Consider the following 26,477-nt stretch of genomic DNA (forward strand, 5'->3'; position numbering starts at 1 on the left):
TTTTGCATTTGGCAGAGGTGACGAGGTTGGAATCTCACCTCTTGGTCACCTCTTTTGCTGCCGCCTGTCCTATTGCCAACCCTGTGTGGCGACCAAGCCAAGGTCACCGCTGTCTTTCATCCCTCGTCTCTCCTTCACCCCCCGCCCTCCGTATGCATCCCAGACCACGATTCAAGTGCACCTTTTCTCCTTCATGCATATGTTCTTGTACACTGTATGCGAGGAAACGGCTTGAAAAGTGCCACAGTCCAAACATCCGGCGACTCCAGGGTATTTGATCCCGCTTAAATTTGCTTCCGTCGTCGTGTTGGTTTCCCATTGTCCGTCCCTCTCACTCGTCGCTCGCTCGTTGCACCCACCTACCTACCCACCCACTGACCCCCACCCCACCACCGCGCCGCGACTTCGGACTCGCATCCACGCGTTGCAACCCCTCATCCATCACGCGGCAGTAGACTCGGCACGCGCGGCCATAATACCCACAATCATCGTCAACAACAACTCCACCCCCACGCCGCAGCAATGACCGACGCCGCGCCTTCCCCCGCAGCGGCAGCGGCTGCAGCAGCGGCGCCCTCTCCTTCCACCGCATCCACACCAGGTGCAAGTGGACCAGGTGCAGCTGCCTTCCCTGGTGCTTTCCGCCCGCCGAATCCAGCAGCACCAGGACAAACAATGCCCGCCACGCCCGTCATTCTCGACGACGAGAAGAAGCGCGAGCTCATCGCCAGCATGGACCAGACTCGCGTAAACGCCCTCAGGAAGGTAGGTGGATGCATGCTCGCCACCCTCGCACACACACCACACCGCCCACTCACACACTTCCACAGCGCGCCGCAGAGCTCCAGGCAGCGGGCCACACCAAGGAAAACTCGACCGAGTATGCGCGCACCGTCATGATCCTCCAGATGCACGCCAGGGCCGTCGCCATCGGCGAGCAAAAGAAGCGCGCCGCCGCTGCTGCTTCCGGCACGCCGACCGACGAGAACGCGCCTGCCGCCGGCCCAAGTACTGGTGCTCGTAAGTGCCGCATCCATCCATCGCGCCGTCGCTGACACTTTGCAGCTGCCACGCCGGCCCAGCACGTCGCCCTCACTCCGGCCCAGATTGCCCAGGTCCGCTCGCAGGCCCAGTCGTACCACCTGCTCAGCCGCAACCAGCCTGTGCCGTCCTACCTCCAGCAGGCTGCGCAGGGCACCCCACCACCACAGCAGGCGTCCACGCCCGAGGCCAAGGTCATTGACAAGACGGTCGAGGCCGTCGTCGAGGCTGGCGCCCCGCGCGAGGCGCCGTACGAGCTCGAGTTTGACCAGTCGAGCATCATCTACCCGTACAACGCGTACACCCACCCCAGCGTTTACGCCAACCGCAAGTTTGCCGATGAGATCACCAACCCCGTGAACAAGCAGCAGCGTCTGCTTGTTCCGTCGATTACGCCGCGCGGCCTTGACCCCTACCTCTTGATGGAGGAGCGCAACCGCTTTGTTGAGACGCGTATGGGCTGGCGCATGAAGGAGCTCGAGGAGATGGACGCGACTGCCGGCCTCGGTCAGCCTGGCGCTGCTGAGATCTCGGGCATCACCGACGACGCGGCCAACGGCGCCAAGGACCAGAGCAAGCTCGGTATCCAGGCGCGTATCGAGTTGCTCAGTCTCCGCCTGCTCGGCAAGCAGAGGATGCTGCGCGAGGACCTCATCCGCGGCCTGCACGGCGCCACCCAGGTCCCCGCCGATCGCTCCCAGTTCCGCCGCTTCCGCACCCACACCCTCCGCGATGCTCGTGCCACCGAGACGGCTGAGCGCAGGCAGCGTACGGAGCGCGAGCAGCGTGGCAAGCAGCGCCACGTTGCCTACATCCAGTCGATTGTCGACCACGGCCAGACCATCATCAACCTCGGCGACACCAACCCCCGTGGCGCGGGAACCGACAAGATGCGCCGCCTCGGCAAGTACATCCTCCGCATGCACAGCGAGACGGAGAAGGAGGAGCAGCGCCGAGTCGAGCGCCTCGCCAAGGAGCGTCTCAAGGCGCTCAAGAACGACGACGAAGAGTCGTACCTCAAGCTCCTCGGCGAGGCCAAGGACTCGCGTATCGGTCACCTGCTCAAGCAGACCGACCAGTACCTCGAGACTTTGGCTGCCGCCGTCGTCGACCAGCAGAACGACCCCGTCCACAAGGACGTCGACCAGTTTGCTCTGCCGTTCGAGACCGAAGACGGCCCAGCTTCTGAGGCCATGTTCGGTGCCCGCCGCCAGGACGGCGAGGAGGACGGCGCCGAGCGCAACGAGGGCAAGGTTGACTACTACGCCGTCGCCCACCGCATCCAAGAAAAGGTCACCAAGCAGGCGTCTATCCTTACGGGTGGTACCCTCAAGGACTACCAGGTCAAGGGTCTGCAGTGGATGATCTCGCTCTACAACAACAGGTTGAACGGTATCCTTGCCGACGAAATGGGTCTCGGCAAGACCATCCAGACCATTTCGCTCATCACCTATCTGATTGAGAGGAAGGCGCAGTCCGGGCCTTTCCTGGTCATTGTGCCACTGTCAACCCTCACCAACTGGACGCTCGAGTTTGAGCGCTGGGCTCCGGCGGTGCGCACCCTCATCCTCAAGGGCTCGCCATCGGTCCGTCGCGAGTTCTACCCCCGCCTCAGAGCCGTCGACTTCCAGGTGTGTCTCACAACCTACGAGTACATTATCAAGGAGCGACCGCTGCTCGCCAAGATCAAATGGGTCCACATGATCATCGACGAAGGCCACCGTCTCAAGAACATCAAGTCCAAGCTGTCGCAGACGCTCAACGAGTACTACTCTACCCGCCACCGTCTCATTTTGACCGGTACCCCGCTCCAGAACAACCTTCCCGAGCTGTGGGCACTGCTCAACTTCGTCCTCCCCAAGATCTTCAACTCGGTCAAGTCGTTCGACGAATGGTTCAACGCGCCTTTCGCCAACACGGGTGGCCAGGAGAAGATGGAGATGAACGAAGAAGAGGCCCTCCTTGTCGTCAAGCGTCTCCACAAGGTGCTCCGTCCTTTCCTCCTCCGTCGTCTCAAGAAGGACGTCGAGTCCGAGCTTCCCGACAAGGTCGAGAAGGTCATCTACACCAAGATGTCGGCACTCCAGTGGAAGCTGTACGAGAGCGTCAAGAAGTACAAGACGCTTCCCACCGACCTGTCGGCGGGCAAGCCTCGTCGCCAGGCAAACCTCCAGAACGCCATCATGCAGCTGCGAAAGATCTGCAACCACCCCTTCGTTTTCCGCGAAGTCGACGAGGACTTCTCCGTCGGCAATCACATCGACGAGCAGATTGTCCGTACCTCGGGCAAGTTTGAGCTCTTAGACCGTCTTCTGCCCAAGCTCTTCGCCACTGGCCACAAGGTCCTCATCTTCTTCCAGATGACGGAAATCATGTCCATCATTGCCGACTACTTTGACTACCGTGGCTGGAAGTACTGCCGTCTTGACGGTTCGACCAAGGCCGACGAGCGCCAGCAGCTGCTGTCGACCTTCAACGACCCCGACTCGCCGTACCAGGTCTTCATCCTGTCCACTCGTGCTGGTGGTCTCGGTCTCAACCTCCAGTCTGCCGACACTGTCATCATCTACGACACCGACTGGAACCCCCACGCAGACTTGCAGGCTCAGGACCGTGCGCATCGTATCGGTCAGAAGAAGGAAGTCCGTGTCCTTCGTCTCATCTCGAGCGGCACTGTCGAAGAGCTCGTGCTGCAGCGTGCACAGGCCAAGCTCGAAATCGACGGCAAGGTTATTCAGGCCGGTAAATTCGACGAAGTCACCACCGGTGCCGAGTACGAGGCTTACCTCGCCAAGGCCTTCGAGGCCCCTGGAGACGAGGACGAGGAAGAGACCAACGAGCTGGACGACGAAGAGCTGAACGAGCTCCTCGCCCGCGGTGACCACGAGCTTGAGATCTTCGCGCGCATGGACAGGGAGCGTGCCGAGAAGAAGCTTGCCGACTGGAAGGAGGCCGGCAACAAGCCGCCCATCCCCCCTCCTCTCATGCAGGAATCCGAGCTGCCACCCTTCTACCGCCGCGACATTGGCCAGGAGATGGCCGAGCAGATTGCCGCCGAGGAGGAGCAGGGCCGTGGCCGCCGTGCCAAGGCCGACGTGCGCTACACCGACGGCCTGACCGACGATCAGTTTATCAATGCGCTCGAGAACAGCGACGACGACGTTGACCAGGCTGCCGAGCGTAAACGCGCACGTGCAGAGCGCAAGGCCGAGCGCAAGCGCGCCAACGAGATTCTCGTCCAGGCCGAGTCGGAGGGTAAGCCTCTGTCGTCGGTTGTGGAGGCCCTCAAGGCCGAGGCGGTCGCGACCGAGGCGGCGGTGACGCCCAAGAAGAAGCGTGGAAGGCCAAGCAAGAGCGCCACCCCTAGCTTCCAGCCGGAGGAGACTCCTGTTGTCGTGAGTGCAGCTGGCTTTGGGTTGCGACACAACATGCTGACTTTCCAGAAACGCCGCAAGACCACTGGCGGTTTGTCCAACGAGGAGCGCGACGTCGTCAAGAAGCTCTTTGACGAGGTCAACGGCCTCAAGGACGAGCTTACCGGGGAGCACTGGAACATCTACTTCCGCAACCCGGTCGACAGGAAGCAGTACCCCGACTACTACGCCATCATTGTGCAGCCGATCGCCATGTCGCAGATCAAGCGCAAGTTTGTTCAGCCCGGGTACGGCCTGCAGTCGCTGTCCCGCGAGCTCAAGCTGCTCTGGACCAACGCGAGGACGTACAACACCGAGGGTTCGTGGGTGTACAACGCTGCCGACACGATGGAGGCGTACTTTGACAAGCGCTACGCCGAGGAGATTGTCAACTTCCCCGCTGCCCCGGCCGAGACCAACGGCAATGGCCGCAACACTGCGCCGCCAGACGACAGCACCGAGGGAACGACGCCTGCCCAGAGCGGTCAGAGCACTCCCATGTACAAGGGCCCGTCTGTCACTGCGCCCAAGATCAAGATCAACGTCGGCGCTGCGAGCCGCCGCAACGAGGTTGTCGAGAGCGAGGAGAGTGCGCAGGAGGAGGAGGAGGATGATGACGACGACGATGACTACTAGAGAGAGAAGATAAAATGAGCGTGTCGTGTGAACCGCTCTGTACAGCATACACTAGGATTCTATTCATGTATTTGTCGAGAAGAGCGGGGGACGCACTGGCGGCGCGGCAGCTGTGCAAGTGGGCCCGGTCGACGGGTTCACCATGGGTTGGAGCTCCGCGGCCGTGCCACCAGGTGCGTCATTGCGGTGGCGGCGGTGCGAACCAACCCCGTCGCGACGTGCAAAAGGTTGCTCGCGATCTCTCGCTGCTCGCTGTACACCGTAAGGGAGTCGAACCCCTGCCGCGTCGATGGCAACGACGCATGATACCGTTTCACCAACGGTGTTGGGTGTTTGGGGGGTTGCCACCCTCGTTGTGAGCTGGCCATGCGGAGGGAGGCAGGAGGCAAGTGGGGGTGGGGGTTCGGGGAGGAGGGAGCAGAGCCCGTAGCTGGTAGGCCAGCTGCACCGGGAGTTAACACCCTGGAGCTAGCATCACAGAAGACTCGGGCGGCGTACGATGCATGTGGCAGTCGTGGCCTAAAGCTTCCGAGTAAGATCAGCAGCGCCAGAGGACAAGAGAGCGGCCTGTGCGCCAAAGCGCCTGCTCAGGCCGCCTCGATCCGTCCACCACTGGGGGGTACCATGCACCCGCGCCAGGACCGGAAGAACGGGTCGGCAAGCAATGTACGGCCGGCCTGGTGGGCGGGGAGCAGCAACCCGGCCTCGGCCTGGATCCCCTGGCCCCTCGGTGCGCTTGCTGCAAGGAGGCAGACAGCGCACGGCGCACAGCATCGACAGGGCGCCGCTCCCTCGCCCCTCGCCCCTCGCCCCTCGCCCCTCGCCCCTCGCCCCTCGCCCCTCGCCCCTCTTCTGCGCCCCAGCCCCCCCGCTCACGTAATCAATCGGCGAGATGGCCGAGCGGTCTAAGGCGCTGTGTTAAGGTGTGCATTGCATATCCGCAGTCTTCGGACGTGGGTTCGAATCCCACTCTCGTCAAGCGAGGATTCACTTCCTCCAACCGATTCGTTTTTGACGTGCAGAAGGGCGCGAGGACGATGTCGGGGGCGAGTGGGACAGGGGGAGCTGTGCAGCGGGGGCTTTGGTGAAAATCTTCAGTTTTGTGGCGGAGGCGGGTGTGGCACCTGCCTGCTGACATGACATTTCGACACGACTACGATGTGACTACACGACTACGCTGTGACTACACGACTACGCTACTACTACACGGCAACGCTAATACTACATGACACAATGTCTGCGCTGAACCCACCCTAGCGTCCGTATCTCCCGCGGAACGTGCCCGCGCGCCGCTGCCTCTTCCTCCCGGCCTGTGTGGCGAGCGGCTCGTCCGAGCTGCTGCTGCTGTTGCTGCTGCTGCTGCTACCGCTGCCACTGGGCGCGGAGGTACGCTTCCGCGCCAGCGCAAGCTTTGGCTGCCGCACGGCGAGGGAAAGCGGAATGGCCTCGTCATCGCTGGTGCTGACGACATCAATCACGGCGGTAGAGGGGGCCGGTTTCTTGCCGCTGCTGCTGCCACTCGGGCCGAGGTTGAGCGTTGGGCGCTGAAGCCTGATCGAGGACGGCTTCTTGCCCCTGCCGCGGCTGCTTTCGACCTCACCAAAGGTCTTCCGCGTCGTGTCTTGGCGGGCAAGTGCGAGCGGCCTTTCGTCACTGCTGCTGCTGTCAGCAGCCTCGAGCCGCTGCCTCTTGGCATATGCCACCGCTCGCGGCTCGTCGTCGCTCATGCTGAGGTGCCCTTGAAAGGCGCGTGCTAGAGCGAGTGGTTCGTCTTCACTAGTGTCGCTGCCGCGGTTCCTCTTGGCATTCCGGCTGCTGCTGCTCCCATTGCCCATCGGGTCTGCGCAGGCGGGCAAGTCGTCGCTGTTATCGGTGGCAGCGGTGCGGCACCCGCGCACAGCGGCAAGCGGGACGTCCTCACTGCTGCTGCTTCCGGCGACATCGTTGTTGGGGACCGCGTCCGGATCGCTCAATGACTCGTAACCATACGTAGTCGGACTGGAGGTGGTCGAGCTGAGCACCGAGCTTGTTGTCGAATGATATGACTCTGCAGCAATTTCGACATCACTGCAGAGGTCAGCGGGCTCACTCTGCTGCCCTGTATGCTCGAGCGTAGCGATGGAGGCCAGCCGGCGACTCTGGGCCAGCGGGTGTTCCGAGCTCGAGGTTGAGCTCTGTCGGGCGCGGGAGGCCCCTTTGACTGGTGTCGCCGGCGATGAGCCCAGGCGGCGCATGAGTGCAAGTGGGCGAGTGGTGGGCGGTTCGTAGCTTGAACCCTCGCTGTCGGTCGAAGTAGGCGAAAGGGGTCTACGGGAGCCAGCGTGGCTGTGGGCAGCGTCGTCGATATCTGCGGTGTAGGCGTTGCGGCTGGATTGCGACCGTCCCGCGGGCTGGTTGTTGCTGCTGACTCCCTGCACGATGTCCCGGTCTTGGTCTTCCCCCAACCCGACCAGGGATCGGTTGTCGACTTGGTCGTCCTCATCATCGGCGTCGTTATCCTCGTCCTCATGCTCGGCCAGCTTGGGAATGTCGGCTACGACGGCTTGGCTTTCATCGCCGCCTGTGTGCGCCTCGGTGGTGCCCTCCGTCGGTTGGTTCTTCTCGACCGCCTGCTTCGCGGAGGCACGGGCCCGTGACGGCTTTGATCTGCGGTTCGATGGCCCAGGTACCCTTAGCTGGACCAGAGTGGTGGGTTCCGCAGGCTTTGGCGGCGGCGCATGGCGCCGGGCCGTGTCCCCCGGCACGCGGCGGCCGCGCAGGCTCTCGAGCCCAGGCAACAGGGTAACGAACCACTGGCTCTCGTCGCGGGCCCAAGCTACGCGGGTACACAGGCCCGCCACACCGAGGGCGATGTGGACGAACGCATCGGTGAGTTTCTGCGCGCTGTCGTCGAGCACGCGCCTGGTGTCAGCTCTGCCGCGCCCGCCACGCACCACACAGCCGAGCGCAGGTCGCCGCCCACGTCCCATACGAGCACCCAGTGCGCGCCGTCCGCACCATCCGCGAATGCCCACCTGGCGTCAGCTAGAACGAGGGGTGAACGCACCCGATGATAAGCTGTTTGATCTTTGTCGTCGCGACCCAGTCGAGCCAAGCCTTCCGCTCGCCCTCTTCAACCTTTGCCGAGGGGACACACGCCGCGAGCGTGTCCTGCAGGATGTGGAGGGCGTCCTGCGGCGGGTCGAGCGGACTGTCGGATGTACGCAGGCGCTCGAGGTAGCCTAGCACGCGGCAGAGCTGCTTGCTCGACGGGCTTTCGACTCTGATCAAATCCGGGCTCAGGCCCTTGATGTTGGTGCGCTCCGCGAGACGAAAGTTGTCGTTGATGTCCGCCTCGCGCCCGGAAGCGAAGTACTCGTACAGCACGAGCTTCTCCACCGCGTCGTCCCAGTCTCCGCGGAGCGCCTCCAGACCAGCCAGCAGGGCCATTGCATGGGCCGACGGCGGCGGACCCAGCGGGCGCACGCTCACGCCGTGCGCCATGGCGAGGTGGAGGAACACGTGGGAGAGGCTGCTGCTCGCGTCGTCGCGCACCCATTTCGCCACCTTTGCGATGCTGCTCGCGCTCGGTACGGGCATGCGGCGGCGCGACGGGGGTGGGAGGACGAGGCAGAAGACTGCAAACTGTTCCAGGGGCCCGGGAATCCTCGCCACCGCGCGTCTAGCGTCAGCGGCGGACAGCACACAACTCACCCTAGGACGACTGGCCCGTCGGCCGCCACGCAGGGGGGCACGCGTACGCCGACGAAGCGCGCCCGCTGGCGCCCGCCGTCGAGGAAGCACCCGAGGTCCGCGATGCCCGCGGCAACATCGCCCGCGGCACCGGGGAGCTGTGCGCGCTGCAGGGCGACGCGGAGCTCGGCGAACTCGGCGGCGGCGAGGACGGCGAGCGGGGGCGCGGGGCGCGCCCGCGCCTTGCCCTTTGGGCTGGGGTCGGGGGGCGGGTTGGGCTCGGTCGGCGGGGTGAGTTTGGTGTCATCTGCAGGTGCGGCCACCCAGAAGCGGTTGGTGGTGCTCGTGCGCGCGGGGCTCGCGTCTAGGTTGTAGCGGGCGGGCGGGGCGACTTCGAACATTGCGAGTGTGCGGACTGGCCCGCGCAGCCGGCCGATGCTCAGCTGCTCGAGCGAGGCGGCGATGGTGCCGACGACCGGCGGAGTTGAAGGGCCCGCGGTGGGCTCGACAGTCTGGTTTTCGTGAGCCATGCTGCGAGGCGCTGAGGGTGCAGGTAGCGGTAGTGAAAGAGACATGGAGAGTAAGAATGGAGAATGGGAGAATGTTGGTGCGCACACTCAAGACGTCGAGCCGTCGACATCGCCACCCAGTCCAGCGGGGGGCGTGTTCGACGGCAGGCAGCCACCATCTCTTCGCTCGTGGCAGGCTTCTCGCACCCACTCGACGACAGCACACACACACGACGCAGCACGCACACACACACAACACACACACACACACACACCCTCTCTCGCTCGCACCCACCCACGTCTTCACCGCCGCGCATCGCCTCACCCCGCTTGCCCGCCCGCCGCCCCAGCCGCCGCATGCGAATGAAATGCCATTGAATATATTGCTACTGGTGGGGTGTTTCTATCTATTCAGAGATAATGTCCTCGCGCTTGGGCTTGAGCTCCTTGACCTCCTTGACATCGGTCGAGTGACGAATGTCCTTGCCCTTGTTGACGAGGTCGGACGCCGTGTCGTCAAGGACGATACCTAATCCGTCGTCCTGGGTAAGCTCGAGAACGTGCTCGAGCTCGACAAAGCCGTCCTGGTCCACGTCGAGCTTCTTGCCCAGGCCCTCAATCACGTCCTCGGGTGGTGCGTGCTTGATCACACGGAGAGCAGACATGAGGTCGGCGAGAGAGATCTGGCCCTTGTTGTTGGTGTGGATCAGGTTGAGCGAGGCACCGACGCGCTCGTCATACTTCTCCAGCTGGGCATCGACCTTCTTGATCATAGAGCGGACGCGCTTGGAGAGAGCAACAGACTTGGAGTCGTGCTCCTCGGGGCGCTCCTTGGACTCGGCCTCGGACAACAGGTTGTCCTCGAAGAGCGCCTGGAGCTCGTCGCGTTCCTTGATAATCGAAGACTTGGCAGTGAGAATCGACAGGGCCTCGGCAAGCTCGTCCAGCTGCTCCTTGGTCATCCTGGCGTCATCCTCCTCGGCGGCAGCGGGCTCGGCAGCAGCAGGCTCAGCGGCAGCCTCAGTCGCGGGCGCGGCGGCGGTAGCGGTAGCCTCGGGGGTAGCAGACGGAGACGCGGTGGTGGTGGCGGTAGCCTCGGCGGGGGTAGCAGGCTCGGCAGCAGCGGCAGCGGCAGCGGCGGCGGCGGCAGCCGCCTCCTCCTCCTCGGCCTCCTTAGCCTCCCTAGCCTCCTTCTCCTTCTTCCTAGCCTCGAGCTCTTCCTGTGGTATGTCAGCGGTTGCACAGGGCCGCCAGTGCGTTCCAACTCACCTGCTCCTGCTCGGCCTCGTCCTCAATGAGCTCCTGCTGTTGCTGGAGAACCTCGAGACGCTCCTTGTAGGAAGCCTTGTCACCCGAAACGTGCAGTTCGGCCTCGCTGACGAGCGACTCGGGCAAGCTCGACAGAGTGGTAACGAGACTGCTCATGACGTCGTCACCCTTGTTGTCGAAGTTGAAGGCGCGAGACAGAATGAGGAGGACACCGGAAATCTTGTTCGTGTAGTGCAAGTTGATCCACTGCTCGAGCTCCTCACGGAGACGAGAAGGCGACATGCCCTGGAAGCGAATACCGCGCGACTGGCAAGCGTGCTGGAGCTCCTTGGTCGTGAGCGAGTCGACACCCTCTGCGTGAATCATCATGTCGTCGACACGAATCTTCTCGAGACGGCTGCGGATCTGGTGCTTGAGGAAGTTGTCGGTACCAAAGGCGTTGATGTTCATGTACTTGCACATGGAGACGAGTTGAGGACGGGACAGGTTGTCGAGAGTGATGTCCGAGTTGAAGAGCTTGGCGACCATGATGACGTCCTCGTCCGAGGGAGTCTCGCCGGTGGAACGGACCTGGCGGGTCAGGCTTCAAACGTGAATCGAACCCACCTTGCGGAAGAACTCCTTGAACTCGTCGCTGTGCACCACACCGTCGGCCTTGAGGCCAGTGTCGCGGACAGTTTCCTGCAAGAACTTTGCCATCTCAAGACGAACACGGAGAAGCTTGCGCTCCTTCTCATCCTGCGGGGGTCAGTCACGCCAACAAATCCAACAACACTACTCACCTTGGCGAGCTGGCCCTCGAACGTGCTCGGGAGCATGTTGGGGAAGAGCTTGAGGGCGACGGGCAGAAGGAACTCCATGAAGGGGATAATAACGAAGGGGAGGAACGGGACGAGGCGCATGATGTCGATGGTAGTACGGCGGAGCTACCAGTCAGCTAGCAGCCATCACACCAGACCCACCTGACGGCGCTCACGGCGGGTGAGCGAGCCACCCTGGAGCACCTTGTACTGGAGCTTGGCCGAGATCTTGATTTCCTGTCCGAGGAGCTTTGTGCCAGCCCAGTAATGGGCGAGCTCATGCTTGACGACTGCCCAGGCGCGCTTGTACAGCGGGCCAGTGGGCTTCTTGTCCTTCTTTGCGACCTCCTTCTCCTTCTCAGTGGCGGCGGCGACCTCGGTCGGCTTCTCAGACGGCACGGGGGCGGGCGGCGCGGGAGCACCCGGAGGCGGGACGGGGACGGCGGCGGCGTCCTTCTCGGACGTGGCAGGCTTAGAGGAAGGCAGGGGCGGGGTCGTGGTCGTTGTCGTGGTGGTCGTTGTGCGCGTCTCGGTGGCATACAAGCGGCGCAGGGGGAGCAGGGAAGGAACGTGCCGGAGACCGACAGCGACGGCGGCCGGCGCTCCGATTGCGCGGAGTGCGAGCTGGGTCGGCGTAGCGGGGGTTGCGAGCGTGCTGCGCTTGGACCTGGTGGCGAGCGCTCTGGCGTTGCTGCGGCGTGCGATGCGCGCTCCGCCGGCGGCGGCGGCGGTCGACGTGGCCCTCGTCGTTGTGAACATTTCGGCTTGCTAGCCTGGTATCGGGTGGGGGTTGGCGCTTGGGCCGTGTTGATGGCCTCGGGCCTTTTGTCGTTGAGCTAGGCCGGGTAACTGGAGGATGCGGGGTGGGAGAGGGTGTGTGATGGCAGACGGGAGGAAGAGAGAGTGACAAGAGATGCGATGTGCGTCAATGTCACTTGTTACTCGCAGCAAGCAAGCAGTGTGCAGTTGTCGCGCGTCAAAAGTCGGTGACAGAAACGTCACCGCGCGTCTCGCGCCGGCCGGCAGTTGAGTGGGGATGCGTGTTAGGCGCGGGGAAAGGGCCACTAGGCGCGCAAAACCCGACGCGCCTAGTAGAAAAAGGGGCTTTCACATGGCCGAGGTTACGCGTGTCGCTGGCTGGCTGGAGGCACGGAACGGAGAGAGGGAAGGGAAGGGAGGGCGGAGAGCATTTGGGTGAGCGGTGAGTAGTTGTGCCGACGGCCCGACGTCAGCGCCGACACCTCGACCGTGGTCAACAATCACCGCAGCGAGTCGAGCGACAGCAAGACGAAGTGGCAAGCAAACGCGACGAGAAGAGGCGGCACCCAGCAGCAGAGCAGCAGCAGCAACAGCCCAGCGTCAACAAGCACGCACCAACCCGCCCGCGGAACAACGACGAGAGCACGACACTAGCCCGTCCCATCGCACCTCACCGAGCAGTTCTCAGCCCAACGCACTCGTCATCATCTCCCTCCCCCATCACACACACACACCACACACCATGTCCCTCGCCAACCCCGTCAACCTGCTCCTCCTGCCGCCCATCCTCTGGCTGCTGTACCGCGCCGTCTGGCCAAGCTACCCCAGCACACCAAAGACCCAGCCGACAAAGTACGACGGCGACGCGTACAACTGGGCGCCGGGGAGCCACCCCGAGGTGGTCACGTCCAAGGCGTACAGCACGGCCGAGCTGTCCCAGTTCGACGGGCGCAAGAGCAAGCGCATCCTGCTCGCCATTGCCAAGATCGACGGTGGGCGCGTGCTCGAGCGCACCGTGTTCGACGTGAGCGCCGGCTCCAACTTTTACGGGCCTGGTGAGTGGGGGTGCAGCATCTGGGAACAGCTGGCGTACAAGTCGACGCTCACACCCCAGACGGCATGTACGGCAACTTTGCGGGGCGCGACGCCTCGCGCGGCATGGCCAAGCAGAGCTTTGACGAGGGTAAGCCGTCGAGCCGGACAGCCTGCTGACGCGCAGAAATGCTCACCGACATTGACAAGCCGCTCGACACGCTGGCCGACCTGACAGCGTCAGAGATGTGAGTTTTGCTGCCAGTGGCCCCGCTGACGCCAGCGACAACATGCACGGGTGGCACGGACACTTTACCAACAAGTACACGGTCGTCGGGGTGCTCGAGTAGCGTTGTAGCGATGCACGGTTCAGAAGTCTGCGGCATGGGGGGAGGGGCACCGCTGGCTGGAGGAGGAGCGTGATGGTGGAGGTGTTGTTGTGGCAGTGAGAGGGAAGGCAGGGGCGTGTGGCAAGGATTGGCAGTCCGGCGCCACCTCGAGCTTGCACCGGCTCTGCTCCGTCTCTCGCTGTATTCCAGCCCTGCGGCTCGACCTCACGCGCCGCGAGCATACACATCCCGGCAGCCGGCAACCCACACGCGCCACGCTCGCCCACGCGCACGCCGACGCCCACGCGCACGCGCACGCGACACCCCTCAGTTATCCAGGGACACCACGCCGTTTCCTCAGGTAGCCTCTCGCACCCCCGCCCACCAACCAGCGCGTCCAAAACGCCTGCACAGAGCAAAAGATACAGCTGCTCGCAGCTGCTCATCCGACAATGACATGATTCGAACATGCGCTCCCGAAGGAAGTTGATTTCGAGTCAACCGCGTTAACCACTCCGCCACATTGCCTTGGGTGTTTTCCCAGGGGCTGGGTAGGCTTTGAGTCTGCGCACCAGCCCCACTTCACAAGAGTTGCGGCGCTCCCCCACCCCCTCCCACACCCTCCGCCATGCAAGGATACATCATGCTAGTACGCGGCGGCTGGGGCCGCCCGCATCTACAGGGATAGTCGTGTCCGCCTGCTACACCGCCACGGCGGCCACGCCCTCGGCGACCACCTCGACCTCGTCGCCGTCGTCGTCGCCCCGCGCTCCCTGCGACGGGCCGTCCTCGTCGTCCTGGCGTGTCTCGTCCTCGCGGTACCGCGCCAGCATGCGCGAGATGTCCCACTCCTCCTCGTCCTCCTCCTCGTCGCCGTACATCTCGCTACCAAACTCGAACATGTCCTTGCCCGACATGCCGGTGACCTTGCCGGCGGCACGCTGCGCAGCCTTGGCCTTCTCGAGAGCCTCGGCCTCGGCAGCCTTCTTCTCTAACCTGTTCTTCTTCCACGCGGCGAACGTCTCGGGCGTGACGGGCGTGAGAGGGGGCTTGAGCTTGTGGCGCTGGCGGGTCAGCGAGGGCGGCAAATAACGAACCCACCTCGACCTCGACAAACTCCTCCAATGAGATGACCTCCTTCTTCTCGTCCTTCTTGTCCTTCTTGAGGACGAATCCTGGGGGAAGAGCGTGACGGTACATGCACGAGTCGCCGCCGTTGGGGCAGATCCAGCTGTTGCCGTCAGCCGAGCTCCACACCGGGCCAAGGTACTCACAACCATCCGTACTTCCGATCTTCGATAGCCTGGATAAAGTACTTGCACACAATCTGATGGTCAGCTGGAGTCTCCACACGTTGTGCAGCTACCCACATCCGTAGTCGTCCTCTGCTTCTTGCCGTTCTGGTTGACGACGTCCTTGAGCTTGTCGTCGTCCCAGGTGTCCATGGTGTCGGCCTTCTTGTCGTCCTTTGCACGGGCGTCCTCGTAGACATTGAGCTTCTCAATCTTGCGCTCCACGTTGCGGTCGTGCGAGAACTTGCACTTGTTGCCTGGAGGCGTCAGCTGGACCGAAGGGATGGTGGGAGCTGCGCACCCTTCTCGCAGTTGCCGCTCTTGAAGAAGACACACAAGACCTGGGGCGTTAGACTGGGGTGACGACACGCAAGCATACCGTCTTGGGGTCTGCGTATCGTTAGCTCGTGTACCACAGACAGCGCAGCCGTACTCACCAGTACCGAAGGGCACCTTCTGAATCTGGGCCGGCTTGAAGAGTTGCGCCTCCATCTTCTTGCGGTTCTCCTCAGCCTCCTTGGCCCTCTTGCGCTCCTCGGCCTGCTTCTGCTTGGCAACCTGAATGCTCATCAGCAAGCCGCCGTTTTCCACACGTAGCAAACCCACAGTCTCCTTGTTCTTGCCCGCCTGGGCCTCCTGCTGCGCGACCTGGGCAACAAACTTCTGGACCTTGGACGACTTGTTCTTGTTCTTCATACCGAAGGTCTGGAAGCGTCAGTAGCGTCCCACACAGCGGCGAGAGCCTGTAGGCATCTCCCGCCCCCAAAAGGCACAAGCGCGCGCACCTTGTCCTCCTTGACCTTGCCCTTGGGCGGCATGGTGGGCAGATGTCGATGTGGGGTGGAGCTGGGTGGTGTAGGGGGTGCGCGTGGCGCGTCGGGCTCGTCGACTCTTAAGCCGTCTTTTCCGTGTCGGCTAGATTGTTGCTCTCGTCCAGACTTGATGTGTCTGGTGCCGTGAGAGCTTTTGACGCGAGCGTTGTGGGGTATTGAATGTCCAACAAGTGGTCGCTCGACCGTTTCTTGGTGGACGAGATGGCAGTTGGAACACTTTACCCCAGTGTCAGGCTGACTTTTGGTTTCGTGTCAGGCTCACCCACAGGCGAGTGGAGGTCGTCCGGCTTGCTTGGCACAGTGGCGACGGCAACGACAACGACAGAGGGAAGACGAGGAAGGCGAGGAAGACAGAAATGCGTGCATGCACGCGTGCTACAAGTTGAGCAACGCTGGCTCACAGTGGATCCCCCTCTTCTCTTCTCTCCTCTCCTCTTCACCCACTACCTCATCCTCTCCCTTCTTCCCTCACCACCACTCACCCACTCACCACTCACGACTCACCACTCCACAATGCCGCCAAAGAAGGACAAGGAGGCAAAGGAGAAGCCCATCAAGGGCGATCAAGGTGAGCTCCTCAATGAATGTTTATGAGCTCGTTGACAATCCCCAGCCGAAGAGGTAGAGCACCGCGACCCATCGATGATTGAGCCTAACTAAACCTCCTCCAGATGGTGCTCCAGTACCTCCGCTCGGTGCGTATCTCCCACCTGCGTTTTACTGACAACCAGGTCAACCGGCCGTACGCCAGCAGTGAGCCCTTGCCGTCGCCTTGTCATCGCCTTCCTCACACCAGCAGCCGACGTCTCGACCAACCTCAAGAACAAGGTCACCAAGCCCGAGGCGCAGAAGGCGCTCCTGGCGCTTGCTGGTGGGTGTCTCCACCTCGAACCACCCACTCACCAACAGACAAGGGCCAGCTCACGATGAAACTCTACGGCAAGCAGAGCATCTTTGTGTACAACCAGGTGAGTGTCTTCCTTCAGCGAGTATGTAGTGCTGATCCCACAGTCCCGGCTCCCGGTTCTTGACCCCGACGCGTTCGCCAGCCTCGATGCCCAGACCAAGGAGGTGCAAGGCACTCTCGACGAGCGGCGCAAGGAGCTCAAGACGGTGTCTGGAGGTGGGTCACTTACACCCGCTAACGCTGACACCAGAACTCGCCAGCATGGAGGCGCTCCCCAAGACCAAGGAGCTCGGCAGAGCGATTGAGCGTATCGGCGCCGAGGTGGGTGGGCTCCGCCCCGTGAGACTGACCCACCAGAACACGATAACCCTCGCTGCCCTGGCGCCGTTCCGGGGTGACGGCGAGGCCAAGGTCGACCCCATGTCGGCAGCCGACCGCGACGTCATCGATAAGGGCTGGGTTCGTTGGCGCAAGGAGTGGACCGACAGGAAGAAGATGTACAAGAGGTGAGCTGCCGGTGCCTAGGGCTTTGGCCTCGGCGGCCCTCGCACCACCCACGCACCAGGCACTGACTCTGCAGCATCATGGGGATGCTCTCCGACGCGGGGCTCGTTGCGAACCAAGCCGAGTTTGAGGACAACCAAGGCGTCGAGGTGGACGACGACGAGGCGGCCGAGGTCGACCGCGGCGAGTTTGGCTCAGGTGCTGCGGTGATCCGAAAGGTCGCCGCAGGAGGCGTCAAGCCCTTGCCGAAGTCGGCGCCGGCGTCGACAAAGGCCAAGCCGGCAGCTGCACCAGTGAACAAGGTTCTTGGAAAGAGGACGCGCAGTGAGAGCGCGAGCCAGGAGGAGGAGGAGAGTGGCGAGGATGACGAGTAGTGTGTCATGCAACGGCTGGCGCAGTTGGGTAAGGCGCTACTGCGCTATGTAATCTTTCACTCCCGAAGGTGTCCATTGTGAAGATTGTGGCCGAGGTCTTGGGCCTCCAGCCAGGTGTTTCAGCGTCACAGCGAATCGTAATCGACCCTTGCTTACCGCCTGTGCGTGATATTGCTGACAGGCGGCCTCCACCGTGCTGGAGATCAGAGCTCCACTGATGCACATGCTGACCGCAGCGCAAATCAACCCGAGCTAGCTCGGCCTGGCCCATCCGGCACCTTGGCAGACCAAGTATAAAGCTCCAACATGCCGCACCTTTTTTCTAAAGCATCCAACACCAAAGCATCCAGCAAGCATCGAGCACCCCCTCGCCCCACTCGCCTCACTTAGAACCTAGACACCATGGCCTCCACTATCCGCTCGCTCGTCTCCCGCGCTCTCCCCAAGGCGACCAAGGCGGCCCCCAAGGCCGCGCCCGCCGCCGCGCCGGCCCGCAGCCTCGCGACCGCCGTCGAGACGCCCGCCGGCTTCTGGGACGCCGTCAAGGTGAGCCCCCCCCCCTCCTTCTCCGCTAACGCCAGGCCCGCCGCACATACTACAACCTGCAGAACAAGTCAAGCGTGTCGGACGCGCGCCTCGAGGAGATTGTCTCCGAGGCGCTCAAGTACGGCCCCTCGGCGTTCAACATCCAGAGCACGCGCGCCGTCCTCGTCCTGGGCGACAAGCACCGCGAGGTCTGGGACGTCATCTACGACTCGCACAAGCCCAACATGGGCGACGCTGCGGCGCAGGCGGCGCAGAAGGCAAAGTTTGACGCCGTCTACCGCGGCGGCTACGCGACCATCTGCTTCTTCGAGGACACCAAGACGACCGAGTCGTTCCTCGAGACGATGCCCTTCCTGCGCGAAAAGTTCCCGCTCTGGACCGCCAACACGGCCGGCATCGCCCAGTACATTGTCTGGGCGGGCCTCGCGGCCGAGGGCATGGGCGCCAACCTGCAGCACTACAGCCAGTTCCACGACGACAACCAGGCGGCGATCAACAAGTTCCTCGGCGTGCCCGACTCGTGGGTCGGCACCGCGCAGATGGTCGTCGGCGTGCCTGCCGACGCGGGCGCGCCCGGCTCGCCAGAGTTCCCCAAGACGTGGAACCCGCTCAGCGACAAGTTCAAGGTCGTGCAGTGAGCACTGGCGGCGGGATCGGCCTTGTACATACCTATAGCATAATGCATCGTGTAGAATAGAGATGGCGTGGGGAGCTGGCGTGGGCAGTGGCCGTGGGCAGTGGCTGTGAGCCGAGCGCCGTGAGCAGTGGCCGCGAGCAGAGGCCGTGGGCAGAGGCCGTGAGCAAAGGCCGCGAGCAGAGCGCCGTGAGCAGAGCACCTCGGCAAGCCGAACCATCAGGGCTATCAGTGGTTTGCCCCAGAGCAGAGTCGGCCGACGAGAGGCGGTGGACGAGAGGGGCGACGTGGTCGCGAGCCACGCCGTGTTATCACGGTTCCGTGAGAGGTACATCCGGGGCGATGGAGCTAGCGTAGCTGCGTACGATGAGTTTGCCTAGATCAACTCGTCGAGGGAGCAGCGAGTTCGATCGCCTGCCCAGCCTTGCAGGTGGCGAGCGCGCAGGTGGCGACAGCGAGGGGGGAGGGGGTGCGGGGCCGTCGCCCCCCGCCACCCCACACGCCCGCAAGCTGCGCCCCGTCCGAGTCTCCGGGGTCCATAGGAACGATGTGTCAGGCGGCACTGAGCGCCAGGCTCTAAAGCCGCAAGCTGACTGACGCGTTGGCGACGTGGGGTGGGGCGCGGCGCGTCGTCGCCTGCATCGCCTGCGTCGTGCGTGCTCTGCGCGGGCTGGCGCGTGCTGCGGCGCCGAGAAGCGAGCTTACAGCGCTGCTAGACATGCTTGCTCAGTCGTGTGTTGGATGCAGACGCCGAGCTGGGCCACATCGCCTGGTGTTACGCTCGCTTCCGTCGGAAGTTTGGCAAAGAGCGACACAAAGCGACGGGAAAGATTACTCAGGCCTCAGGGAAAGCCACGTGGCGAGGAATAATCAATGGGCAGATTGCGCCATTGCAGCAACGCGACTTTTGTTGCAAAGTCGTGGGACGGCTTGGGTGACTGACGCGCGCGACACTTTGGTCAGGTCGGTCGCGACGAGAGCGTAAGCATGACGCCTTGTGTGGGCACTGTGCGGAGACGAGACGCGGAGGCGAGGCGACAGAGCAACGCGGTGCCACCCAGCACTAGGCATGACGCCATGCGACGCCGGCGACGAGTGCGACGAGTGCCACCCCGCGACCACTGGCTCGAGTATAAAGGCCACCTCTCGACCACCCACCCACTCCCCCATCAACCACCATTCGCCTCCTCCTCCTCCCACTCGTCGCATTCGCACTCGTCTACTACCTCTACACGCCCACGCCCAAGATGACCAACACGCTCTTCAACGCCCCCATTGAGAACGCTCTCACCGTGAGTCGCCGCGACCACCTTCCCCCGCCTTCCCTTCCCCCCACTAACACCGCCAGACCCGCCGCACCTACTACGGCCTCACCAACGCGCCCCTCCCCATCTCGGACGCCGACGTCCAGACCATCGTCGAGGAGGCCATCAAGCACACGCCCTCGTCGTTCAACACGCAGACGTCGCGCGCCGTCGTCGTCCTCGGCGACAAGAACAAGCAGCTCTGGGACGCCATCTGGGCCGCGCAGAAGGAGCTCCTCCCCGAGGCTGCCCAGGCCGGCTTCAAGGAGAAGTTTGACAACGCCTACTCGTCGGGCCACGGCACCGTCGTCTTCTTCGAGGACGCCGAGGGCATCAAGAAGTTCATCGACGGCTCGGCCGCCTTCGCCGCCAGCATCCCCACCTGGAGCGCCAACACCAACGGCATCGCCCAGTACATTGTGTGGTCGACGCTCGCGACGCACGGCATCGGCGCCAACCTGCAGCACTATGGCCAGAACGTGCCCCCCGTCCAGGCCGCCATCCAGAAGTTCCTTGGCGTCCCCGAGTCGTGGACCCTCGTCGCCGAGCTCCCCTTCGGCGTCGCCCAGGGCGAGCCCGGCTACCCCGGCGTCCCCAAGGCCTTTGCCCCCATCGAGGACCGCGTCAAGGTCGTCGCTTAAGTGTGCTTGAGCACTAGTTTGCCCCGGCTGCCTGGCAGGAGCCGCGCTGCCACAGAGGCCCGTTTGTAGAGTTGCCTCGATGCAGCATTAGACATTACGCTGTGGTGGGGCGCTGGGGTGGGGGCGCTGGGGTGGGTGCGCTGGTGTGGGAGAACTGACGCAGGTGCACCAGGCTAACGGTGGCAGCGAGACTGATTGCAGAGCTAACTACACAGGGTGTGTGCGGGGTGACGCCGCAGCGGTTCGGCTGCGTGTCGGCCGAGATCAAGCAAGCCGAGAAGCAAGCCGAGGTGCGAGCACTGGGTGGGAAGCGAGGGGGGTGCGCATGCACTAACAACTTGAGGCGGGCAAGGCTGTCGAGAAGGCCAGCACTCGAACGCCCGCCATGCGACCTCGCGCGACTGATTTGTTTCAGTTGGCCCGACGGCGTAATGTCGGCGTCTGCGCGACGACGGCCGCGCCAGGCAGACCCACCACGCCCACGCGCATACTGCAAAGCCATTCATATCCAGCTGTCCGTTGTCCCTTCTCGGAGCCTCCACTGAGCCACCACTACAAGTACACTACACCCCAAGCCACGCGCCCACCCCCACGCCCCCGCCTACGGGAAGTGCTGGGGCTCGACACCAAAGTACGTCCCGTTCGCGACGTGCATGAGCGAGCCTCCGGGCTTGTCCTGGTACGACAGCCAGTTGATGGTGTTTGAGCTGGCGCTGTTGCCCCACCACTTGACCGACTTGCCCCTGCCCGCGCCAAAGCTGAAGGCGAGGGTCGAGATGAGGCCCGAGATTGTGATGCCGACAGAGAGACCGGCAAAGATGAGGTACGCGTACTTTGACCACCAGGCCGTGTACTTGCGCTTGAGGTAGTACTGGAAGAACCAGGCCAGGTAGATGCCTGTCGTGGCCATGGAGAGGTTGTTCTGGTTTGACCACTGCATCATGCCCGAGAGCGCGATGGCGGGGTTGATGTAGCCGATGCCGTTTGCGACGGGGTTGAAGAGCCACCTGTCGAGCCTCGCGTACGTCTTTGCCGAACAGTTCTTGAGCGCGCGCGCCCGGATCTTGGGGGACACGATCTCGCCCAGCGCCCAGACGAGCCCGATGACGGCGCCAATGAGGAAGCAGTACGGGAGGATGGGGTAGAGCTTGAACATGCGGCGGGTGCCGAAGACGCCGTAGAAGATGGTGTTGGACCACGTCTGGCGGGGCCACGCGCACACCATCTTCTGCGGGTCGTCGAGGTCGCAGAACGTGCCCGTGTTGTAGCCCGTCACGAGCCAGTCGGTGATGATGATGTAGAAGAAGGTGCTGATCACGACCGAGGAGATGTGCCCGCGGAAGATGGAGCGCGGCGGGAGGTGCGCGTACTGCACGTACTTGAGGTCCTGCATGAATGCGCCTGCCTGAATGTCGAACGCGGACCCGAGCATGACGATCATGAGCTGCGGGATGAGCTTGCCGGGCCACCAGAGGCCCGGGAGCAGGTGCCACAGCGTGTCGAAGCCGATGCCGGTCGCGGCGATCGACTCGGTGATGCACCACGGAATGAGGAGGACGTAGCCGATGCCGACGAACGCGAGGATCGACCACCACGGCGTGTCGGTGGGGAAGTACTCGCACGCGATTACCGAGACCATGAAGCCGAGGAGGAGGACGATGAGGAACCACCACTCGGGCACCTCCTTGTACTTGCGGATCATGCGCGTGTGCGGGTCGTCAAAGCCGTCGTACGTCGACTTGCCGCGGCCGAGCGTCTTGATGGCGCCCTTGACGGCGCGCGAGATGACGCCGTAGTACCGGATGAAGACGTAGACGATCGTGATGGTGTACCAGGCGAATTCTGCGCCGGTCTTGAAGAGCGCCGCGGACGAGTAGTACGGGGGCGAGTACGCCCTGTAGGCCGTCTCGTTGAGCGAGTTGTCGGGGTTGAGCACGATTGACGAGTTGTACGACTGCTGCGTGTTGGTGAAGGTGCCGCCCGAGTTGATGGGCATGTAGGCGCCCCACGCGTAGTTGGAGTAGTAGAGCGCCATGATGACAATGCCGCCGACGACGCGCATAATGTACTGCTGGAACTGGCTGCGGGGTCAGTGTAGCTCCAACAGCGGCACGCACGCAAAGAACGGCGACATCATGGTCGCGTTGCCAGAGTAGTTGGGGTCAAACGTCGAGATGGGGTTGAAGCCCATGCCGCCCCAGGCGCCCGTGACAATGTTGAGGTTGAAGTTGCTGGGCTTTATCCACACCATCCAGTCGAAGCGCTGCAGCGCCTGGAAGAGGTTGTTGGGGAGCCAGTACCAGACCAAGAAGACGAGCGACGAGACCATGAACATGAGCCAGCGCGACATCTTCCACCCGTTGATGACCTCGCGCTTGTTGTCCGAGTGCACGAGGGTGCGGTTGAGCGCGAGCAGCGGCAGCGACTGGGGCCACACCGCCTGGACGGGGTACATTGTGAGGCGGCGGAGCAGGCCTGCGCTGCCCAGGCCCATGCACTGGTTGGCGAGGCCGAGGCAGATCTCGAACCCGAAGCCGACCCACTTCTGGTCAAAGAACTGGGGCATGCGCATGGCGAGCAGGCCGCCCTGGTTGCCCTGCGTGGCGGCGCTCATGACGATCGTGGCGAACAGCTGCTCCTTGGCCGTCCATGGGCCCGGGTTGAGCGTGTACCGCGTCCCGCGGAAGCGGAAGCCCCAGTCGGGCAGCGACCACGCCATGAACTGGCCCATGGGGACGAGCACGAGCTGCACGAGCGAGAGCGGGATCGAGATGCCTGGCTGGCGGGGGCCGAAGACTGGGGAAGTGGGGGGTCAGCTATCGGTGTTCGGCAATCTCCGGCAACTGCCTATCGCGCTAACACCTGTACCACATGTACCCAGCCGCAGCCCCCACTCACAAGTGTTGACAATCGTGCACCCAATGCACCAGAACATGCCGAGCGCGTACGCGCGCAGCGTCTCGCACGGCTCCTCGACGTCGTCGTACGGCAGCGTCACGGCCCGCACCTCGGGGTACGGCGACCAGTTGAAGATGAGCCCGGCCTGCTTGCAGACGAGGTACTCCCACTCGTCGTAGGACAGCTCGGCCGCCTCGGGCCCGCGCGCGAGGAGCGTAATGCGCTCCATCGCCGTGTCCATGAACGACAGGTCGCGGCGGTGGATCTCGATGGCCTCCTCGAGCTTGGCGAGCGCCTCCTTCGGGCTGAAGGTCATGACGGCGGCGATGACCCGGTCGACGTCCGAGCCGGCAGGGAGCGACTCGCCCTCGTGGTTGCCGCTGTACTCGAGGCGCATGCGCTCGGCCCACTCGGGCGGGCAGGCCCACGCGCCCTCGGCGTGGATCCCCTTCTCGTCGGTCGGCGTGTGGACGTCGGACGAGCTCTTCTCGTGCTCGGACGACGCCTCTAGCTGGTCCTTGTCCTCGATGTGTGTCGGCATGGCGGTGGCGTGGGGCCTCTGAGAGGGGCGAGCAGCTCCATCTTATGGACGCGACGAGCGCCAGCCCGCGGGGTCTCCAGTGGGCCCGGCGCTGTCTCGTCCGTCGCTCGGTGCGTTCGCCGCATGCGCGTAGAGCATCGTGTGGACTGGACGTGCCTGCAAACTCAGCCGCGCTAGGTCAGGTCGGCGTTCCTTGGGCCCCAAGAGCACCATGAACCGCATGGTGCAACAACAGCATTCTAAAATGAGCCGGCCGGCCCGAGGCGCTAGTCGTGGTGCACGCGCGCTGCAGCATGCACACATCCTGCCGGATGACTGCGCTCCGGGGTCTCCGGGGGATGCGCTACCAGCCCCAACCTTGGCAGATGCCGCCCTGTGGCTCGGTGCCTCGGAGTCGGCGCCACTCCTGCCCCGCAGTCCGGTCCGCAGGGTGCGCCGCGCGCGCGCCGGCGCGCTCCAACGCTCCTAAGGCTCCCCCGGGGCCAGTTCCGCCCCGGCCGGGACGATGCACACGCTGCACGCTCATGCTTGGCGGCCTCGGCGCACTCCCCATTGGCGGCGCGTGCGCAGCGGCTCGGCGTCGACGGAGGACGGGCCGCGTGCCGAAGACGCCGAGGTGGGGTCGCCACCGGGGGGATTCACCACCGGCCGCCGCTCGACCTCGGCAGATGTCCATCCTTCACGATGGTCTCGATTGCGGGGTCTGGCAGCTCCCCACTCGCAATGCATCAGGACACGGCAATCCATTCTTGCTATCCCAGTACATCGGCGTCCGTGTTGACGGCCAAGTTTCGTTCCCGCGGGCCGGCGAGCCAATGGGGCCGTTTAGCGGGGAACGCGCCGACGTCGGGCCGTTCGCAAGTCACAAGTCACATGTCTGCTATCGAACAGGTCATGGAGTCGCCCCCTCCCGCGGAGCGCCGTCGACCGCTGCACACCGAGTCGCCGAGTCTACGTCGCCGGATCCAAAGCCCGCGGCCCCACTCCCCGTCCCAGCCTCGTCCCGTGATCCGCGATAAGGTATGTGCTGGTGGCCAGGCTGGTGGCCGCGCTGGTGGCACCACGGTCCTCCAAACGAGGAGGTCATCGCCAGCGGTGACTGCGGCTACGGCCGCGGAAGAGTGTCTTCCGCTCGTGCTGCTCGAGACGAAGAGCTATGCGGTGTGACGTGCAGCAGTGAGCGTCCCACTCTGCCAAGGCAGCGGCGCACAGCTCGGCGGACAACCCGGCGTGGACGCCGCCTGGCCATATAGATACAGTTCATACGGTCAGTATACACAACGATACCCTATCGATCGGACTCTGCCCCCATGCCGGCGGCCCCGCCCTACATCACGAGCCACAGCCCGGCCGCGAGGAACGGCACCACCGTCCACTGCCCGTCAGCTCGGCGCGCGCTGTAGAACTCACCGGTACGCTCGCGTCGAGGTACACTGGCTTGCCGGCCGTGTTCTGCTTGCCCGTCCCGTTGGACTTTTCGGGGCTGCCGCCCGGCCCGACATGGTAGATCGAGCTGCCCATCAGTCCCGCTCCCCCAACAGCACTCACGAAGCATACGCCCCGACCGAGCTGAAGCTGAACTTGTCCGTCCCGTTACCGGCGTACGCCACGCGCACAGTGTACTCGACGTCCGGGTCCAGCTGGACGGCGTACACGAGCACATCCATCTGCGCGATGGCGAACTGGACCTCGGCGCTGCGCAGGGTCGGGCTGAATGCCTCGCTCGCCGGACCGAACGGTGGCGGCGGGCTGATCGTCACGTTGAACGCGCCGAACGGCGTGTCCGGCACGTCCTGGTTCAGCTCGAGCACCGCCGTCCCCTTGCGCGGCTTGATCACGAGCTCGGACCCAGGCGTCTGCGTGGTTCGCCGGTGGTCGTTGGTCCAGGTACCCGACGTCTGGATGTCGAGGCCGAGGGCTGCGATCCCCGTCGCGTTGTCCACCCGGGCGCGGTCCGCGTTGAGCGCCGGCAACCTGCGTTGTCAGCCCCGCCGAGCCGGCACACCTACCACTGCGAGCCGTTCGTGACCCCCGACGCGCCGGTGAACGACAGGGTCGCCTGAGCCGCCCCGCTCTCGAACGACGACACAGCCCCGCTCCCGACGAGCGTAAAGTTCCACCACCCGTACGCGAGGCCGCTGACTTCGGCCGAGCGCTCGGTGATGTTGGTCGTGCCGTTCCAGTGCTCTGCCGAGCTTCCGTTGACGAGGAGCGTGCCCAGCTGTGAGCCGGAGAAGACGGCGCCGCTGCCGGCGAGCTCGACGCTGACCGACACGTTGCCCGTCGTGTTGGCAAACGTAGCGTGCTGGTTGGTGACCCAGCCGCCTGGGGGGTAGAAGACGACGTTGGGCGACAAGAACGAGTAGCGCGTCGTGTGGTACGGGCTCGGCGTCCATGGGCCCGCTGGAGCCGAGGACGAGGACGTGGACGAGTTCTTCCAAGCCGAGGCCGCGGCGGCCGGGGTGGTCGGGTCCGCCCCGGCCGCGCTCTGTGCAGCGGCGGCGGAGGCAGCGAGCAAGGCTAGAAGCGCTGCGAGCATGGTG

The 26,477-nt window shown here is 63.8% G+C and overlaps 10 protein-coding genes and 3 non-coding genes across 13 annotated transcripts; 6 read left to right on the forward strand and 7 right to left on the reverse strand.

The window, feature by feature from the left end:
- Positions 1-675: 675 nt before the first annotated feature.
- snf21 (ATP-dependent DNA helicase Snf21) lies at positions 676-5,090 on the forward strand (the record flags this gene model as incomplete). The annotated part of the gene is made up of 4 exons (XM_069356988.1): positions 676-765; positions 831-1,020; positions 1,066-4,436; positions 4,485-5,090. 4 exons carry the CDS (start codon positions 676-678, stop codon positions 5,088-5,090), a joined length of 4,257 nt encoding a protein of 1,418 aa, XP_069204925.1.
- A 255-nt stretch (positions 5,091-5,345) lies between these two features.
- Positions 5,346-5,416, reverse strand: Q8F55_008596. Its single transcript has one exon. It is a non-coding gene; the product is annotated as a tRNA-Gly (tRNA).
- Positions 5,417-5,976: 560 nt separating this feature from the next.
- Positions 5,977-6,068, forward strand: Q8F55_008597. The gene has a single exon. It is a non-coding gene; the product is annotated as a tRNA-Leu (tRNA).
- Positions 6,069-7,761: 1,693 nt separating this feature from the next.
- On the reverse strand, positions 7,762-9,292 carry Q8F55_008598 (uncharacterized protein; the record flags this gene model as incomplete). The annotated part of the gene is made up of 5 exons (XM_069356989.1): positions 7,762-7,765; positions 7,881-7,991; positions 8,024-8,104; positions 8,137-8,751; positions 8,784-9,292. The coding sequence occupies 5 exons, from the start codon at positions 9,290-9,292 to the stop codon at positions 7,762-7,764; spliced, it is 1,320 nt and encodes a 439-aa protein (XP_069204926.1).
- Positions 9,293-9,678: 386 nt separating this feature from the next.
- On the reverse strand, positions 9,679-12,099 carry YLH47 (LETM1 domain-containing protein ylh47; the record flags this gene model as incomplete). The annotated part of the gene is made up of 5 exons (XM_069356990.1): positions 9,679-10,491; positions 10,541-11,110; positions 11,147-11,278; positions 11,323-11,466; positions 11,503-12,099. 5 exons carry the CDS (start codon positions 12,097-12,099, stop codon positions 9,679-9,681), a joined length of 2,256 nt encoding a protein of 751 aa, XP_069204927.1.
- Positions 12,100-12,841: 742 nt separating this feature from the next.
- Positions 12,842-13,481, forward strand: DAP1 (Dihydrodipicolinate synthase; the record flags this gene model as incomplete). The annotated part of the gene is made up of 4 exons (XM_069356991.1): positions 12,842-13,154; positions 13,214-13,282; positions 13,319-13,379; positions 13,415-13,481. 4 exons carry the CDS (start codon positions 12,842-12,844, stop codon positions 13,479-13,481), a joined length of 510 nt encoding a protein of 169 aa, XP_069204928.1.
- A 426-nt stretch (positions 13,482-13,907) lies between these two features.
- Q8F55_008601 lies at positions 13,908-13,988 on the reverse strand. The gene has a single exon. It is a non-coding gene; the product is annotated as a tRNA-Ser (tRNA).
- A 173-nt stretch (positions 13,989-14,161) lies between these two features.
- TMA46 (Translation machinery-associated protein 46) lies at positions 14,162-15,570 on the reverse strand (the record flags this gene model as incomplete). The annotated part of the gene is made up of 7 exons (XM_069356992.1): positions 14,162-14,524; positions 14,562-14,691; positions 14,735-14,787; positions 14,831-15,009; positions 15,190-15,310; positions 15,359-15,457; positions 15,538-15,570. The coding sequence occupies 7 exons, from the start codon at positions 15,568-15,570 to the stop codon at positions 14,162-14,164; spliced, it is 978 nt and encodes a 325-aa protein (XP_069204929.1).
- A 528-nt stretch (positions 15,571-16,098) lies between these two features.
- Positions 16,099-17,370, forward strand: Q8F55_008603 (uncharacterized protein; the record flags this gene model as incomplete). Its single annotated transcript, XM_069356993.1, has 9 exons — positions 16,099-16,153; positions 16,199-16,206; positions 16,257-16,338; positions 16,385-16,456; positions 16,495-16,553; positions 16,597-16,700; positions 16,753-16,813; positions 16,850-16,998; positions 17,073-17,370. 9 exons carry the CDS (start codon positions 16,099-16,101, stop codon positions 17,368-17,370), a joined length of 888 nt encoding a protein of 295 aa, XP_069204930.1.
- A 402-nt stretch (positions 17,371-17,772) lies between these two features.
- On the forward strand, positions 17,773-18,554 carry HBN1_1 (putative nitroreductase; the record flags this gene model as incomplete). The annotated part of the gene is made up of 2 exons (XM_069356994.1): positions 17,773-17,916; positions 17,952-18,554. 2 exons carry the CDS (start codon positions 17,773-17,775, stop codon positions 18,552-18,554), a joined length of 747 nt encoding a protein of 248 aa, XP_069204931.1.
- Positions 18,555-19,797: 1,243 nt separating this feature from the next.
- On the forward strand, positions 19,798-20,495 carry HBN1_2 (putative nitroreductase; the record flags this gene model as incomplete). Its single annotated transcript, XM_069356995.1, has 2 exons — positions 19,798-19,842; positions 19,899-20,495. The coding sequence occupies 2 exons, from the start codon at positions 19,798-19,800 to the stop codon at positions 20,493-20,495; spliced, it is 642 nt and encodes a 213-aa protein (XP_069204932.1).
- A 601-nt stretch (positions 20,496-21,096) lies between these two features.
- Q8F55_008606 (uncharacterized protein) lies at positions 21,097-23,934 on the reverse strand (the record flags this gene model as incomplete). The annotated part of the gene is made up of 3 exons (XM_069356996.1): positions 21,097-22,576; positions 22,613-23,291; positions 23,394-23,934. The coding sequence occupies 3 exons, from the start codon at positions 23,932-23,934 to the stop codon at positions 21,097-21,099; spliced, it is 2,700 nt and encodes an 899-aa protein (XP_069204933.1).
- A 1,327-nt stretch (positions 23,935-25,261) lies between these two features.
- MRD1_1 (Multiple RNA-binding domain-containing protein 1) lies at positions 25,262-26,473 on the reverse strand (the record flags this gene model as incomplete). Its single annotated transcript, XM_069356997.1, has 4 exons — positions 25,262-25,309; positions 25,345-25,447; positions 25,483-25,908; positions 25,944-26,473. 4 exons carry the CDS (start codon positions 26,471-26,473, stop codon positions 25,262-25,264), a joined length of 1,107 nt encoding a protein of 368 aa, XP_069204934.1.
- Positions 26,474-26,477: the final 4 nt, after the last annotated feature.

This window comes from Vanrija albida, assembly GCF_041260175.1.
Source record: "Vanrija albida strain AlHP1 chromosome Unknown contig_7, whole genome shotgun sequence".
Classification (NCBI taxonomy): Eukaryota; Fungi; Basidiomycota; class Tremellomycetes; order Trichosporonales; family Trichosporonaceae; genus Vanrija; species Vanrija albida.